The sequence below is a fragment of the Thunnus thynnus genome, chromosome 2 (assembly GCF_963924715.1).
Source record: "Thunnus thynnus chromosome 2, fThuThy2.1, whole genome shotgun sequence".
NCBI lineage: Eukaryota > Metazoa > Chordata > Actinopteri > Scombriformes > Scombridae > Thunnus > Thunnus thynnus.
In genome coordinates this window covers 19,598,623-19,617,661 of record NC_089518.1, presented here as the reverse complement: position 1 = coordinate 19,617,661, position 19,039 = coordinate 19,598,623, and the positions used below count along the sequence as shown (strand labels likewise).

Genomic DNA, 19,039 nt, shown 5'->3' with positions numbered 1-19,039 from the left:
TTAAGACTAATAATTAAGGAGAGACTGTAGTATTGATGTATTTCATTATGACATGAGATACCAGTTGACTGCATGACTTAAGCTGACTTTCTACCAACACAAAAGTAAAGCATATTTAAAAAAGAGGGAGATATATGAACTGCTTGAGGAAAATGAAATCTGATAACTATACCTAGCCACCTCCTACATGCCTGCTGTATCACCGTGTGCCTGTCTTTGTGTGGACATGTTTTTTATAACTCAAGAAAATGAAATGTGATAGAAACCATCCAGTTAAACAAAAAACACTCAAATCTTTCATCCAGCAGTCCGAGTGATTTGATTACATTTTTTAGCACCATGCTGCATAAAGTGACATGTCAACAAGTTCCTTCCATTTGTTGTGGAGCCAGATGGATTTTCATTGATTAACTCCCTTATTGTTGGCTTGTCATACTAGCTTTAGTGACATTTTGAGTAATCAATTATTTTTAAAGTTGGTAACTAAGTTGGTGACTAAGTCCCTAATGTTTGAGTGGAAGCGGGTGAATTCCCGATAGTCTGTTGATTTTCTTCACAGTGGAGCCAGGATTTTGGAATAAAACCTTAGTTACAACCACATGGCCTTCTATCAAGCGCACTCTAGACCAAGGTGCTTAGCAGCAGCCCGTGCAGCTGAAAGGGTTATTTGTGAGACACTGTTTGTGAGAGAACAATGATGGCCAGTGCCAGCCTGAAATTAAACATTAAGTCACTTGCTTATCATCGTCACCCACTTATTGCATGCACCTGTAGGATTCCCATCATCCAGGGAAATGACAGCAGTCTTCCTGCTTTCCCGCCACAGAGCTGCAGTGAGACAGAGTGGTCTTTGTTTGTTTTCAGGCTGTGCTGTGCTCTCACCGCTAACACTGTAATGTCTGAAACAAGACATGGCTTGGCTTTACATAAGCAATGCCTGAAAACTGAAGATGACAATTTATTTGTTAAATTCTATCATCAAATACTCAATTATGAGTAATGCTAACAGTTAAGTAGTCACACTCGGAACATATTGGATCATTTGGTGTGTGTTTCCACTTATTATTATTACTCTACAGCCCTCTTTGTTACACTGTATGTGAATCAACCCAATGTTGTGATTCATTGAAACTGCAGTGACTGATGATCAGACGAGAACTTTTTACACTACTTCATTTGTTGATTTTTTTTTTCTAACTCAGAAATGTAATCGTTTTATTGGGCTCATCATGTCAGACTGCATCACCTGTTGTTTCTTTTGCTCACAGTGGGCAGCACTGCATTTTCTGCTGGGGGCGGCACACATATGGAAGTAAAGCAGTGGGCAGGCTGTTAGATACCCAGGGAATATATTTCAGGGCAATACAAAACCAGCAGTGAGTCTTCCTGCTGAACCTCTTTGAACCGAATGTGTAAGCTTTGAGTTCTGTGGATATAGTGTTAAGTGCAGTTGTATATTTGGCGTTTGAAGACATGTAATTACTTACATATATTCAGTAAAAGCCTCATATATGTATATTACAGCCATATACTGCACATTACTTCTCTTGCTGCTTTGCTTGGTGGCATTTACTGCTGCCTTGTCCTCCACTCACATAGTCTTTTTTGCATTGGTCTTCAAGTTTTGCCAGTAGCAAAAGAGTATGCGCTTTGTTTCAACCCGGTCATTAAAACAGCCCTTTGATCATCACAAAAATTAGTGGTTTCCCTTTAAGATGCTAGTGTGAACTGATTGGCCTCATTATTTGAATTAAAGCAAATGTTCTGCAGGTTTTAAAAGGATGGTAGTTGAACATTAAGTGTGTGATAATGACAACCTGCTGCAGAGTGTGCTGGAGGGAGACTTTCTCTTCACATTGTGAAGCACTTGGTGTAGAAATGTGCCTTTTAGATATATATTTTTTTCTTTACTTTCACAGTAAGTCATGCATAGATATTCCTATTCCCATTCCACAAAGCATTTTTTATGATGATTGCCACCTTTTTCATGTCCCTCTTATAATTGGAGGGGAAGGTTGAAATCTGACTCACTTTTCTGCTTGTTAAGATGATTTGTGATGTTTGCAAGTGTGTTGATATGTGTCACCATCATATAGTTGTTTCATGTTTCTGAATGAGGCACTACCTGTAGCTACTTACAGTATGTAGATGTACAGTAACATACAGTAACCACTAAGCAATTTTAAATATTATGTATGCTATCCAAGCATTTTAAGTGATGACCAAAATGGATTTTTATTTCAGTTTTACCAAAACATCCATGAGAATTGTAATTGGAACCAAAGAAACCAAAATGACTTTCTAAGTTGAGTTGATTTTCTCTCATGGCTGGGAATGCATTATGTTATTATCTTGACTTCCTCTTGGTCAGAGACCAAAGGATTGTTGAGCTGTCCACATTGCCTTCTCTTGTGTAGGCCTAATTGCTGCCTGGCTGAGTAACTGTCTCACACACCCATTTCTTCTGTGGTTGAAGTACAGTGAGACGAATGACTCTACCAGAAATTTCACCCATAGGGGAATTTTTTTAGATGGTCTGCACAAATGTCATAGATCACACTTTGGTGATAAGTTGTCAGATATGACACCCAAGTTTAATTAGAAAAATTGTGATCCCGACTTCCTAGAGGTCATGTATGTACTGTATCAGCTGATTACAGCACAGGGGATGAGGTTAGAGAATTAAATGGGTCCCACAGTATTGCATTATACTAACTGCAATTGGCAAAGATCTATGACGTGGGAATGGTCTGTTTCTGGTTATCAAACCATTTTGTCTTTTCCTCCTCTCTCTCCCTCTCATTCACTTCCTCTGTCTTTGTTCCTTTGTCCTCCTTCCAGATTAAAGTGGTTTGCTAGAAGGTGGCAGATGCAGTGATTCATAAAGGTCCAGTCTGCTGAGCTTCTCAAGCAATCACAATTTAAACTATATCCTTCACTAGAGCTTTGACGTTGAGATTTGGGTTAGGTGGTTGAAGCACAGAAAATGTGTTTTTGTGTGTTACATTTAGCAGTACAGACAGGCCTTATCATCTTATCAAGTGATTCAGCCTCACCACAGTGGTGTGAAAACATGTGCTTTGATTTTATCTGTCAATTATCAGGTGATTTTCTTTAAAAGTATCTATGCTAAATTTAAGCTTGACCTAACCTAACCTACATTTTTCCTAAAAGCTGATCCCAGCTACCATCCAATCCACTGTCTAGCTGGAGTAGGAAAGGTACCACTTACACTTTTATAAGCCTTGGAGCCTTCATCTAGTCTTGTAGTCACATGGCTACAGAAAAAAGGTGCAAGATTTTAAAGAGAGAAGTGTGTACAGAGAAAGAAAACACCCAGTGAATGAAGAATTTAAAGCTAGACCAGCTGAAAGGTGAATGGAAAGTTGATGGCTCTCGCTAGAAACACCAATTAGTGGACAACAGGACAAACCAACGTATCGCTCTAACACCCTTCAGACTGACTGATAGTCCACCAGCTGTCTCAAAATGATTGACACCTGCCCATTGATTGACACCTGGTGCTGAGGGCTCCAGACAGTTGTGTGACTGCACACTCTTCCTCACTATGGCAGTGTCCAGCCCTTTCTTTTTCTTTTCTTTCTTTTTCCTTTCAATTATTTTTATGTTCGGAAGCATAGAAACGAGCGGGTGTGGTTGGCTGGGAAGAAGAGTGGTATTCTGCTGCTGTCTGGTTGTGTTTCTATTAAAACACAGGACATAGTTTACTGTAACAGCTAGTTGTATTTACTGTAACATCTATTTTTAACATGTTAGACTTGGCTGTAGCAAGGTTAAGTACTAGTATATCTGAACAACAGATATACTAGTAATTTCCTTTAAACCATGGCTTCTTGTTCTCATAGACCACCAGGACAGCACTAACTTGAATTAGAAAATGACTTATGTATCAACATACTGATTTTGTCAACCAAACTGGTATCAAAAATGTTGTGTGCATTTTTATGTATTCTTATCAAGTTCAATATTCCAAATATCTTAGTTGTATGAGTTTATATTTATTTTTATAGTGATTTAATAGGTAAAGTTTACTGTTCAAAATATGCTGTTTTCTCTGTGTTAATGTCTTCATTAATAGTTTTAAATAGCTTGATTAGTTGATTGTTCAAAAGACCAATTATGTTAAATCTGAGTCGAGACTGAGTCTAAATAGGCTCGAGACCAAGTCAAGAGTTCCCATTCAGTACACATCATACTGTCGTCCTACTGTTGTCCTTCGTACTTAAAAAGTTTGAGATGTGATAGGAATAGGAGACAACTAGTGGTGTAGTCTATCCAAATAAATAATGTATATGCTGAGAATGTATAGGCTAATTTAAATCAAAGAAGGAGAGGTTCCTACATTTGCTCAAATGTTGCGTTATTTGTTAAAATTTTGATCACAACTCTGAGTAATAAAATCTTAGAAACAAAATGTTCTTGCACAATGTTACAAGCTATTTATGGAAAAAAACAAAACAAAACCAACAATCCAGTTGGAGTCCAGTAGCTGAGAACAGTGGCTCTGACAAGTCCTCGTCAGCCTAAAAAAATCCCACATCAGTCAGGCTCTAAACTGCATGCACAAATACTTTCTTCTTAAGCTGTCTTGTATTTCTCTACAGACAATATCACTAAATATAAATATAAGTAAGCAAAACATACATTGACCTAAATTGGTTTGAAGAAACATGATTAAAATCGGTCAGTGTGCTGTCGCGTACCTCTCTTGGCCTCTCTCTAAAGCTGAAGGGATCAGCCTCGGTGGTCTGGGCCTCCACACTTGGCTCCAAAGGATCAGGGTTCACGTCTGTCCAGAGGCAACTTAATTTTCCCACATTTTCTGCTCTAAACAGGGGATTCACTCACAAAAAAATACATGCATTGCCTTACCTTGGGAAATCACAACAAGCTTTCTTGTTTTGCTCACACATTTGGCTTTTGTTTATCATTTTAATTGTACAGCTTGTTCCACACTATTATTTATTCATTCACTTTTCTCCTAGAAATGCTCAGAAGAGTCATTTTGTAATCTTAGTGAGTGCAAGTTGTTGGTTTCTTTTAGTTTATTTATACAGCAAACATATCATATTGGAGGATTCCCTTTTACAGAACCAAAGAAACATCTAGATCTTGAAGGTCACTGTGAATTGTACAGTATGTAATCAATAAAACACATTAAAATCAGAACAGCTTTTGACCTCCAGAACTGAGAGTTTCAGTAAGAGAGATCCCTTGGGGCCAGAGAAATTTAACGCTCCTTTTATGCCGTCTGAGGTGGCATGGGGCCGGAGGTAGACCACCTTTATAGGTCATGTGATATGTGGGTCATCTTGGGGCCCACACAGCGGATCACCAGGATCAAACACTCTTTGATTGGCTCTCTGACTCATTGATTTACTGAGGACTGAAAGGCAACAGGCGATCCACAGTTATACATATAGTAGAGACGTTTTACACAGCAGTAAGTGACTTGCAACTTTTAACTTAACGATGACTCAGTTAAGAAGGTAAAGCAGTAAAATGACAAAATGATTCCCGTAACTCCAAAACTGAGTTGTCGTTAATTATGTCGGGGTCAGGTGGTAAATTCCACCCAGAATCAGGTCATTTTCAGCGCTGTGTCAAATTTAGTTATGAAAGCTGTTCCTTGGAGCTGTGTCATCAGCATGCAATCTGTCTTTGTCAGAGTCTATTATCGATTGCAATAGATGTAACATGCCTCAAACAGCTGATACTGAAGATATGAAGAAGTCATTTTCTGAAATACCGACAACCTGTTAACTTTATCCCTCCATTTCTATCTCACCCAGTGCTTCCCTTGTCTCCTCTCTTTCTCAAAGTCCAGCCGTCCAGACCAGTCCAGCCTTGTAGAGATGTACTGGTGCTGAGCCCTGCGATGATTGGTATGGAAAAGGCACCTATACAATTTTTTACAAGGGCCCTTGGGCTACAGGGGCAACCTTTTCTGTCAGAGGCTTATCACCTCTGCTCTGACTCTCAGCTAGCGTGAGAGGCTTCAGAAGACAACACCATGATTTTGAACAATTAGAGTGTACTGCTAGAGCCAGCAGCCAGACCTGCCTGTCAGTTTTGATCCACATACAGAAGTCTATGTGTCTCTTAGAGGCTGTCATTAAGGTACACTATTAACATGGCACCTTTGTGTAACTTTCTGCTGAGCTTGTTCATGGCGTTGAACTGTTGAAATAAAAAAAGGCCTCTATGTCAGGTATGTAGAGAAAAATCTGAATTTTTTGTTGAAAAACAACTGAAAAACTGAAAATTGATTCGTTTTTGCACAGAAGTAAATGAAAAAGAGAAATAGTCAATCATGCTCACCTTATAGACCTAAGTTAGGGTTATGCAGTCTTACACAACTCTGTGTTGTGTAATTATAAAGCGAAATGACAGACATACAACTCTTGGTTAAGATGTTGAAAATCTTACAGAAACCACTAAATATACAGTAAGTTAACACAAACAACTCTTGAATTATTTCCTTTTAAGGTATTCTTCCGTAGATTTATTATAGACTAAGTCATTAAGTTGGGCTACTCTGTCTTCTTTATTAGACAGTGTGACTCAATGACTAAGGTGTCATTGGCTCAAAGGGAATTCTTTATGCTATACTCTAAAAAAAAGAAGTTTGCTCAGTATGGTTTGATTATTATATTGTTTTTTTTTTTGTTTGTTTGTTTTTGTCTCTGAGATGTCAAAGACCAACCGGAAGAGACGTGCCTTAGACCCACACTCCTTGGAGGTATAATCACTGCCAGACAGCAGATTACCTACCACACACACACACACACACACACACACACACACACACACACAGGCAGGCACACCTCACTCACTCAGCTAAGCCCTCCTCTCTATCTAGCAGTAACCAATCGTGGTGATTATTAAGCAAGAGTTGATAAACTGTGGTCCAGCCTCTCCCCCCTGTGGAAAAGCCAAGCACAGAGGTTTTAGTTAAGCACTGTTTTCTGACTCCTCACCACTTCAGTCATGTTGATCACTGATCACTGATCACCAATTCCCATTAGAGATGATCCATTTCTATAGATATCCAAGTTTCTCCTAAACACACTCTGTATAATTTATACATGCAAACACACAATGACACTCCAGTTAAAACTTGTGTCTAAAATAACTGAATTGAACTTATTCTCAGGGCAAACTTGATTGACTTTTTTTTTCTGTGAAGTCCAGATACACATGACAGATGCGACTCCATAAATGGTCCAAATGCTTCAGTAGGATGGATGAGAAGAACTTCTTCACAGTATTGACAGAAATGTGTTGTTGGAAACAACAGTGAGTTGTGACTCAAATCCAAGAGTGAAGGACATGTCTGCACCACCCTGTTTCCATTGCGCACCCTTGGATATGACTGGCGCGCTTTAAGCAGGGCACCAATGAGAGACTTAATTAGTTGTTGATACAGCAAATGATATAAACATGACACACCTATAAACATTTGAGAAAAAATGATATAATTTATTTTACATCTGATTACATTTATGCAGCTTTGAAAATATCAGATTTAGCGTTCTGAAATGAAGATGCACTCACCCTAAAATGACGGATGTGTTACCTGTAGAAATAACCGGCGTGATGTCGGAAGAGTCTGATTGGATGAGGATGTACCTCTCAGGCATAGGGCCAAATTAAGTATATTTTCCTCCTCCCCAAGGTGTCTCATTCACTTTTCAGATGGGCACTGCCCCGCCTCTCTAACACTGACGAAATAACAGTGTGCGTTAGGCAAAATTGAACTTGTTGCTTGCCAGCACTTCACGGTTTCTGTCGCTCCGTTCAGAACCAGGATCATCCCGGAGCTGTACCCAGCAACTTTGGAGCATCAAGGAGAAGGGAAAGGCGCACCGGGGGGATAAGTGCTGTTGCGCCGATTTGGAGTGGACATATTTGGGCACTTTTTACGCACGCATGTTACGCACTGGGACTAACTGGATTTAAGGGCACACATAGTCATTTGCACATTTTATGGAATAAAACATCTTTCAACGTAAGTATTTTTTTCAGTATTTTTAGTATGAACTGAACTATGAATTGAGACTATTGCTAAAAGCCTGAGAATTGCAATTAATGCCATAGTTGGCATATTCTTTTCTCAATGTGCAACATTTTATATATTTTAATCTCTTTAAATTAGGGTTTGGTTCAAGGGGAAGTTTGTTCTCACTCGACACATTATTTAACAGGAACGCACCCAATGATGCCGTGTTGTCCTTAGTTAACCTTCACTGGTGTATCCCGCTACTGAGCGAGGCAAGCGAGTTTCCAAAATCAGCACTGTAGATTGGAGAGTACTTCGGTACTTTTTGATTCACAGCATACAATTTAGTTATCAAGTTAGCAAATTAACCTGTCCACTCTTCCTTCCAGCATCCACAAACAGCAGGTGTTTCTTTGAGGGGAGAAAAAAAAGTTACAGAAACGACACCAAAACCAAAAGTCGAAATTTTAATACATTTCTCACTGGATGACAGTATCAGCATCAGCTCCCAGTGGCTGATAATTATTTGTATTTCATAGCAGGGAGCATCTTGGTGTTGCACATAAAGGACCACTGGCTCCAAAAATCTGTAACCAATTATACGCCTGTGTGATGCCCAAGTGCTGATCCTCCTCTGAATTACTCTTTTTTTCGGATTCCTAGAAAACCTTGTGCAGCTGCCTGAAGTTTGCGCACATCATTGTGTGCATTAAAAATACATTTACATCAATAAACACAGCAGAATATGTAATTCGTTATTTGACCTGATTTCTTGCTCTTATTTTCTCCCTCATTTTATTTAGTTTTCATTTGGGTGGGTCTGTTGACTGTGGATAGACGTTTGGGAGCGGTGGCAATAAAATACAATCACAGGCTGCAATATTTTAGATGATGCTCTTTTGTCATCGTCAGTTGCCATTAAATAGCAAGTGTCTCGTTTTTATAGAGAATAACAGTTTGCATCTCCCAATGTGACCCACCACTTGTGTTTATACAGTGGGGTGCAAATGAGGGCGGGGGGCTCACTGCTCTCTGTCCTCCTGTCTCCAAAAACTCTGCAGACCGACCCCACAGGAAGCTTTACCTATCAGCCCTGCCACCCACAACTTCACTGAAAACATAAGCCTATTAAATGCCATTTCAGCCTCCTTGTGTCCAATGACTTTTGAATTGTTTTACTGTTCTATAAAGTGTAGACATATTTTAATGAGGGAGCTCAATCCATTAATATCAAGAAAAAATGCTTTATAAAAGTTTATGTAATTTATGTGATCCTGGTTGAGTTTCTCATTTTCTAAAAAAGATTTTGAGCTGCACTGATGTCTGGATATTTTATATTTCTGCTTTGTTTAGATGAAGAATAGATGTTGAATTTTGCTGAAACCCATTCAGAAAAATTCTTGAATTGATGAATCTGTAACTCCCTAAGAAAGTATGGATGCAATAAAAGAAAAAAAAGAAACACCACAAAAAGGAAATCTGTATGAATTGCTTCTTAATGCACCCTTTTTTTTTTACTTTCACCAACAGATGATACTAAATATAAAGCACATCCTGTGGTTATCTTTTCTCTGTGAAACTGCAACTGCAACAGGTAAGTCTGCCTCTTTCTCATTCTCAGTCACTTTAATCCATCACTCTATCTTTTCATTTTTAAAAAAAATTTCCTTACCTCTCTCTACCTGTGTGTTTCACCGTACATAAAGTCAATATGACATGGTCACATTCAGGTGGTGTGGTTATACTCTACCGCTTATCTGCAGCGAACTGAGTGATGTGTCAGTGTTGCCTCACAGCATTAAGGTTTTACTCTCTTCTTAAAGTAGCAGACTGTGATAAGCCCCTCACAGTCTTCTTCTTGTGAAACCTGTGAGACTCTACTCAGAGTTGAAGGTGACAGTGTTGGCAATGGAGGTTTGCATTTCGGGTCCACCCGGCCCCTCTGGCTCTCCTGGCCCCTGGTCCCTCTCTCTGTCTCTGGGTATGGATAGACACCTTTCAATTAGACTCTGTTTCCAGTCTGGAAATAACAGCTGGTCTCACCCCTCATCCTAATAAGGCCCTCTGTTAAAGCACACACAATCATGCCTCTGGGGCGGTCTCACCACTGTTTCCAGAGCATTCCCTACATTGTTCCTTGTGAACCCCCCCTCCCCCCCCTACAAAAAAGAAAAAAAAAACAAGTAAATCTTCTTCCTCTTCACAGTGCTAAATGTGATTCAGCCTGTTGCCATTCATTTGTGTCTGGCTTCCTGTCTGATATCCCCTTTGGTTTGCTTCATCACACAGAGGTGGAATGAGACTGAGATACAGTCACCAGCTTAGACAGGGCTCAGCGGGGATTAAACATAGTAACCGTTACCTTGTCTGGTTTTGCAGTAATTTAAGACGTAGGATTAATTCAATATCGATACCCATGTACACCAATGTAGGTGTCTAACATCAGAAGTACTTTTTCTGTTGAGAATAAAATAGTCATGAGAGGTGGAAGACATATTGTCCAGTGTGCTGCATGCTGATGACATATTTCACTGCTTTTTATGTGGGTCTACCTGTCATCATCAATTAGTCCTGTAGCTGAAGGAAGGATTGTTTGAGAAGGATGACTAACATACACAGAACCCAGCGGTGGCATAACATGAAGTGATGCAACCTGTTTAACCAATCACCATTAACTCAATGCAAACATGTTGTACATACATTACAGTCAGTGTTAAATTTGTTTCCACACCCATCGTTTTAAGAATGAGGTTTGACTTTCCAAGAACCACTTTCAGGCCATGATGCAAGTTTTTTTAATGGTTTGGGTGTAGTTGTCACACCCTGTCAATGTAAATGAGTCAGGCAGTAAAGAGAGGATACATAAATGAAGAGAAATGAAGAGCAGCAAAAAATAATAAAAAAATACAGTTGTGAGTGAATTAATATGAATTGAAACTGTGTTTATAGTAACCCTTTTGTTTGTCTTTTGCCTTTCAGCCTCCAATGTATTATCCATAATGAGACCAGTCACTGGGTCACTCTCAGGGAAGGTAAATCTTCCCTGCTTCTTCTCTAACATCCCAACCTCAGCACCAGTCATTAGTCCCAATGGAGCAGCCATTTATACCCAAGATTACTTGCGTATCAAATGGACCAAAATAGAGGGAGAAGTGGAATCAACAGTGCTGGTGGCACAAAATGGGGTCATCAAGATAGGCTCCAGCTACAGGAACCGTGTATCAGTGCCTAGTCACCCCGATGATGTGGGAGATGCCTCGTTGACAGTGGTCAAGCTACGTGCCAGTGACGCAGGCACTTATCGCTGTGAGGTGATGTACGGCATTGAAGACACCCAAGATATAGTTAACCTCGATGTCAACGGTAAGAAGTTCATGTTATCCTTCCCAGGTCATGCTGGAATCAGACAAAAGACTCTAAAATTGCTTCTCCCAGGATACTCTCTGATTGTAGAGGGGGGTTGCAGCAAGGGCTTAATAATAGTGAAATGCAATACAAGTGATGATTGAAATGTAAACCATATGAGAGAACTATGGACGCCCTTCTGCTTGCTTTGATAGTAGCAGCTACCCAGTAGTTACGCAGAGTAACCACAGTTTTCAGTTGTTCTTATTTTAGAGGCGATGTAAAAAGAGTCAGATGAGAGTTTGGTACACTGTCCATATCATAAGTACTGCAATGTTTTAATTCCAATATTCATCTAACCCAATCACCAATTGGAGCCCAATTATAGATGGTGTTCCAGATGTTGGTATGGGCAGAGCAAAAGCTATGACATAACGTCATGCATCTCTGTCATCTTGGGTGCCACCTTGTCAGGGGAGATTTTTCTCTTAGTTGGGCACTCAGTGAGTGCCACCAAGTTTTTTTTCCCAAAGTCCCTCATGAAATTTACACAATTATGTATGGTTATGGTTAAATTATGTATATGATAATGTAACATTACTGCACACTCAAAGCCAAAAGGTATAGTCTCCATGGGGGAAGTTGCCAGTCCATACCTAGTGTCATTATATGTATTCTACATATTCTCACTTAAGAAGTATTCTGGGAGATATAATCGTGTTTTGGGGATGTAAAAATCATGGGTGGGGTGGGGGGATAGTGGGATAATTTTGGTTTTCAGTGGTTTATAATCTGCACAACCTCTTTTCTAACTATCTGCAATGTTAATTAGGACCATCAATCATATCTTTTGCATCTGTTTATTGTCCATAAATATGAGGACATATTCTCACTTGAGAAGTATTCTGGGAGATATAACTCGTGTTTTGGGGATGTAAAAAACATGGGTGGGGTGGGGGGATAGTGGGATAGTTTTGGTTTTCACTGGTTTATAATTTGCACAACCTCTTTTCTAACTATCTGCAATGTTAATTAGGACCATCAATCATATCTTTTGCATCTGTTTACTGTCCATAAATATGGGGATTTCGGGGCTGTAGCATCATCTGCAGTTATCTTGTTCATTTGTGGTAAACTGTATTTTGCTTATCATCTTGGTTTATTGCAAAGTTCTTCTTTTCCAAATAAACTGAGACACAGTTTCACTCATGTGTGTACTTTATAAGACATTTGCCATAATTTACAGCACTGAAATTATGTTGTTAAATTACAGATTACTTTGTTCACGTTTTTGTACAAAACTTCATTATGTTTCATACTTAGGTGTTGATTGTTTTTTTACTATTTCTTGCCAGGCGTTGTCTTTCATTACCGGGCAAGCATCAGCAGGTACACTTTCGACTACCAGAATGCTGTCCAGGCTTGCCAAAACATTGGAGCAACCATTGCGACATATGACCAACTGAAAGCAGCCTATGAGGATGGCTTCGATCAGTGTGATGCAGGCTGGATTGCTGACCAGACAGTGAGGTTAGTTGGATTTAAATTCTCTGTGGTCAAGCCATGTCTTTTAAACAACACTGCTATTCAACAATATGTGTTTACTTGTTTTATGAAGTGTTGTAAAATGCTTTTTCACAAAGATAAGATGATTTGACCTATGTGTTATAATGACTCTTCAATTCTCTATCTGTACAGATACCCAATTACAAAGCCAAGGAAGGGCTGTTATGGCAACCTACTGACTAAACCTGGCATTAGGTCATATGGAACCAGGAAACCCACAGACACCTATGACGTATACTGTTATGTCGACAAACTTGATGGTAAGTCAGCCACAAAATTAGGCTTTCCTAATTCTCTAGACAGCAATCAATCAGGTGTCGTTTAGAGGCACTGACACACCCTCTGGCTGAAAAATTACCACAGTGGCAGAGCAATATTACTTTTATGACTTACAAGACTGCTGTGGAAATATACTTCTTTTATTTTATTTATTTTTATTGTGTATTTGTAACAATGTTTGACCCTTTAGGACAACATTGTCCTGTAAAAAGGGGATTAGGGTTAAAGAGAAGCTCTTAGTAATTTGACTCATTGAAATTCTCTCTCCATCATAGTGGCTATTGAAAAAGTGGCCAAAAATGTGATAATGGGTGTTTTAAATGTCTCTGGCACTGCTTATGAGAAGTCTTCACTTTTCAGCCAACACTCTGTGACTGCTCATGGACTCAATTCCACTCTTGGCGGAGAGCATTTAGTGTTAATATCCCTCTTAACACTTTTAAAGCTCAGTCAGTCCTCTTGTTCTTCTTACCTGGGATTTATACAGTGCAGCCCAGAGATTCTCCTGCATTACATAATAGAAGTTTAATTTATTTTGGGATAAGTTGCAAATCAATTAGTTATGAATATGAAGACATCATTCAGTAATGTGACATTTGCATTATTAAGGTTTGAGCAGATGGAGACAACGGTGTCAGCCAGGGAACACAAGCCCCAGCCCCGTTGCCACCTGGGACAGGATTGTGTTGTGTTTATTGGCAATAGCAAGTATCAGATATTTTAAAACAAAGTCTTCGACTTGAGTAGTTGGTTCAATATTGTTTGAAGCTGAATGGAAATGACTAGTGCTATAAATGAACCATAACATACCGTGCAAGTGGCTTTAAGATACACGATAAGTTCAAATTTGGCAGGAAGCACATATTCTAGTTTGACATATAGATGAAAAAGTTTTGCTAACAGGAAACTTGTCCTTAACAATAACTTAATAGTAGCAATATCATCAATGAATTTTAAAGGGCAGAAAATGTCCATGTAAAATAGTGTACTTTGTTGAAAGTGACTGTGGAGGATCTCATGTCTCTTTTCTGCTTTTAAGAGGGAAAACATTCCTGGATAGAAGGCATCTCCTAATCTTAATGCCATTGTAAAGTCAATCAATCAATCAATCAATCAATCAATGGGATGAAACCAATATGAGATGTTTAAAACGTTTCCCCCAAGACTAACTGAAAACATGTAGTCAGTCAGTTATCCCCTCTTGTAAAGTTGTTTGGTTTCAGTTAAGATCTTGTCTTTCTGTAGTCCGTCATTTATATTACCCTGTAAGCAAAGACAATTGTTAATTATCAGAGTGTGATGATCTTTCAGAAGGTAAGATCCTTATCATGAACAACATAAAGGAAGTAAACATAGAAGGTGTAAGCTAGTTCTCTAACCCACTGAGGGGAAAGCTAATGTCTTGAAACACAGGCAAGGCACATTGTCTGCATTGCTATCCCACCTCAGAATAATATAATGAATGAACTACTGTTGTCCTAAATATGATCAGTGGGAGATGTTTTGGGTCCATGCCCTGCACAGCTGTGACTTTTGTCAACTGTTTTTGGGCTATGTCTCTTCTAAAAGGTCAAAATGGTCTAAAATCTGAAGTTTGAGATGACTACAAATGATAAGCTTTTTAACTCTGTTTTCAGTTCAAATAACCTAAAATGAAATATGAAATTACTGTCCATCTGTTAGTGATACAGTAGCCTACGGACTGCCAAAATTGGTTGAAAGTGAAATGAACCCTGCCCTGCATGACTGCTTCAGATTTTGTTGCCATGATCACGGATGATTTGTTGCTATTTTGGCTATGAGTTAGTGTTTTTCGTTAAGTCTTCATTGCATTTTTCCATTAGGTGAAGTGTACTATGCTCCTGTGACCCGTAAGATGACGTTTGAAGAAGCAAGTGAGGAGTGTAAGAATAGGAATGCTGTTCTGGCAACCCCTGGTCAGCTTCATGCTGCTTGGCGGCACGGCCTGGACCGATGTGACTATGGGTGGCTCTCTGATGGCAGTGCACGACATCCTGTTGCCGTACCCAGAATAAAGTGTGGAGGAGGCCTTCTTGGTGTCAGAACCATGTATCGCTACAGAAACCAGACTGGCTTCCCACAACCAACTACTAAGCTTGGGGCTTACTGTTTTAAAGGTAAACTCACTCACAGGATCTTGTGGTCACTATTTATAATGTTTACAGTGTGTCATGGAACAGTGTGTTACCTGCATGTAGTGGGTCATACAGCATATATCTTTATATTTTGCTTCATAAAGACATAGTGATTGAAGGAACAGACCATTTTCTGTCAACACCAGGCCTAGACTGTAATGACCTATGATCTCATCTATGCTCCCCCACCCTTTGATTTTCTGCTTCTTTGCACCACTATACACATTCCCACATCTGAACCAACCCAACATTTTAAGATGTTTACAATCTGTCTCATCCTTTGTCAAATGTTCTGTTCACTTTGTCTCTGTTTTTTTGGTATATTGTTTCAATGACAAAACATGAACAAAGCAGAGGAATTATTGTTTTATGAGCTTTGTGTGTTATGTGCCAAACTAGTCTCACTGATCGCAGTGTCCAGTTGTCTCACATTTTAGTTTCTCGCCCATTTCTGTGGCAACAAAATTAGCCAAGGGAAGGGTGAAATAGTGGTAAACTCTGTTTATTTAAAAGAAATGGGCAGACCAGTTGTTACTGTAATGGGTTGCAAGTTTGTGAACAGTCAGTGTCTGTCTGTGTTTTTTTTTTCTTTATTACTTCCAGCTGAGTTAATCAAGACTCCTTAAGCTATCTTAAAATAACCTCACTAATGATATAAAACAAACTTAAACAGTTTATGTACTATTCAGGAAGTTCAAATATTCAAATTAATTGTAATTAATTAATCAAATGAGTAAGTAGGGTGTAAATAGTGTGGAAATTCATTCAAATTGTAAGTATGCATGTAAATATACTCCTTGTTGCAAATCATGGCGATTACTGACCATGGGAAGAAAGGAGAATACAGCTATGGATCTCTGTAAATAGTGACACTTCGTGGTTCACTGGAAGTTAGCAGAATTAGACTAATCCCTCAAAATGTGAGTGTTCTTAACTAATCAGCATCCCCAGGGCAAAACCAAATGACAGATGATAATCACCATTTAGAGAAGCAGCAAAAGTAACTAATACCACACCTGTCAGCCCTTTTAGTCCCACTATCTAACTCCCTTTGCATCTTTCTCCTCTCATTTCCGCTGTCAGAGTTTGCCCTCTGTCATTCTCACTTGTACTTATCAGAGCAGACGTTTGGATAATGGACAAAGCTACTGCTGGACTTCTAAATTCAGTCATCCTTGGTGACCTCTGACCTGGCCTTTCCATCTTTACAAATGAGAGGTTGGACAGATAAGCCATCCCCTGCCTGGCCATTTACTGCCCCTAAGCAATGCTAACTCTCATGGTGATAAGTCCCCGCAGAGTTCAGAGGGCACACAAACAGGCCACCCTTACCTCCTGCTCTGTGTATTCCATGTCAGCTCTCTCAGTCATGTTGTATTTACGCCCCCGTCTAAGTGCTTTTCAAGTACCCTCATTTGGTGGGACTCACTCCATCATTCCCTGCTTTCCCACTCCCAATAATATCTCAAAAGAAATATTATGTAAACTATGAAAAACTACATCAGTTAGGCTACAGAGAAAGACAGGAAGAAAGGAGGTGGGTGCAAAGGGAAAAAGGGGAAAATTGGTTTGTGATTGGTTCTTGGATTGGCCTGAAGAAAACAAAGGCCTCAGTAACAGCAACAGCTTAGATGCATCGGTGAGATAATGCACTCCCTCTGAGGGCAGGCTTAATTTTTCCTGTTAGGAAAAAACATGTCTCACACCTTACATCAGAGATAGTTTCACGAAGAAAGAGGGCTAGTATGTAATAGTCAACAGCTGGCTTTACACAATCTGTCTGCGCAACCGAGGAAAGCTTTTTAAAGCTGTTACACTGTTACACTGAGTAAATGAGAAAGAGCATGTGAGGACAGCGGGGCGTGGAAGAAGAGGCACAATTGAGAGAACCATAAAGGAGCTTGTTCATTAATTAAACCTTAGAAATACATGGACAGTTTAATAAGTGAGCATTTGAGGACCATCGCAGAGAGCTGAAAAGATGAGATGAGGGACTGTTGCTGAATGACAGAACAGAGTATGAATACTCAGATGAACTGTGGGAGGACAGACAATGCACAGGGTACAGCAGAGGACATGAATCGTCAGGGCAACGAAAACCACAACAGTAAATTCCTGGAAGTTTATATGCTGTGTAACTCCTCTGCAACAGTCACATCAATAATTTCAGGAGCTTCAGAAAATGTTTAGAGAAACATTCAAAGAGCTCTTTGCTTTTTTTGTAAAAAATAGAAGACTACCTCATTTGCCATGAGCTGATGGCAAGCTTTCCAATTTCATCAGGTCCAAGGAAAGGCAATTTAATAGAAAATCAACATGATAGTGTTGAGGTCAAAGATACCTTAACCTCTTAACATCCACAGGGTCGCTGGTGACCCGCTTAAGCCAGTTGTAAGCGGTAGCATCACACAGTAATGAGTAAAAGCAATTGGCACAATTGGAGATAACCAGAGAGGTTCAGGGACACCAGTGACACCACAAACTAAAAAGTCCCTACGCTCCCATAAGGTTAGGCCTAGAGGTCTGGAATCTTATACAGGTTGACAAGATGTAGAAGGTATGTGGTGATTTGCATGGTTCTGGCATGAAGCATGTCCTAATTATTGTTATTCAAATATGAATCATGATAAATGAGGACCAAAAACACTTTTTTGAGCCTTATTGATGAACTGATGTAGTTTTGTTTGTGTTTTAGCCACATGCTAGGCAAACACATTTCCAGAAACTAGAAGATGTCAATTGTCAAATGAAGCCTAATACATGCATCTTGGCCTTACAGTTCTTCTGTTATAAGCTTTTCCATTTGGGTGTGCCAAATATGTCAAAATTCTATAAAAAGGGTGGATGTTAGGGTTGTTAGGGTTAAGATAATTGAGGTTATTTTCCAGTTAATGCACATTAAAACTCAGATGTCTATGTAACGTGCACTGTTTCTTTGACAGCATTGCATGAATTAATGTTAGAGTCGGTGAGGAACAACATCAAGAACTCAGAGAGGACGTCCTTGACCCAGAGGTTTCTGTCATAATGTCAGAATCACACTGTCGTTGCCACTGCAGCATATTGCTGCTTGATCAGTGAACATCCTGTCTGCTTCACATACTTGCAAAATACAAAAAATGTAATAATGTCTACAATATTTCATGTACCCATGTTTTAACTGTTTTACGCACCATGAATTCCACGCAATTCACCAAATGTTGTCTGCAACACTGTGTGAATTATGGCTGCTTGGCACTGTGACATGGCAGATATGGCATTCTGGTGCTCACCAAAAGAACCACTGAGGAAATTAATGGTTTTAATAGATCCTCGATTAACAAAGAAAAATATGCCCCAGAAATAAAACTGTTGCTCACTTATCTTGAGAACAATCACACCATTTCCATATAACAATTACATTTGATATTTAAAAGAGTAATAGTTTATTATTAGTCATTATTTTTTAAATCTGCAATTGTTTAACTTTTGAGCTTGAGGTCGATGTGGTTTAATTGGATGAAGGTTGCATAATGTCTATAACTTTGTGTGTTTTATAGGATGGAAAGAGTTGATCAACCACACTTCCTTTGTTGATGTATCTGTGGTAAACATCACCACCAGCAGCTCCACCACCTCCATCCCTTTACTGGAGAGTAGCACTGTCATTGTAACCACAACATCTGAAACT

The 19,039-nt window shown here is 39.3% G+C and overlaps 1 protein-coding gene across 1 annotated transcript in view; it reads left to right on the top strand.

Annotated features, from left to right (window-relative positions):
• The first annotated feature begins 11,017 nt into the window (after positions 1–11,017).
• LOC137195621 (brevican core protein-like) overlaps positions 11,018–19,039 on the top strand; it is a 43,373-nt gene continuing 35,351 nt past the window's right edge. The window contains exons 1-4 of the mRNA XM_067608146.1: positions 11,018–11,386; positions 12,724–12,898; positions 13,067–13,194; positions 15,058–15,351. Coding sequence (XP_067464247.1) covers positions 11,023–11,386; positions 12,724–12,898; positions 13,067–13,194; positions 15,058–15,351 — 961 coding nt within the window. The 5' untranslated portion in view covers positions 11,018–11,022. The remainder of the gene's footprint in view (positions 11,387–12,723; positions 12,899–13,066; positions 13,195–15,057; positions 15,352–19,039) is intronic.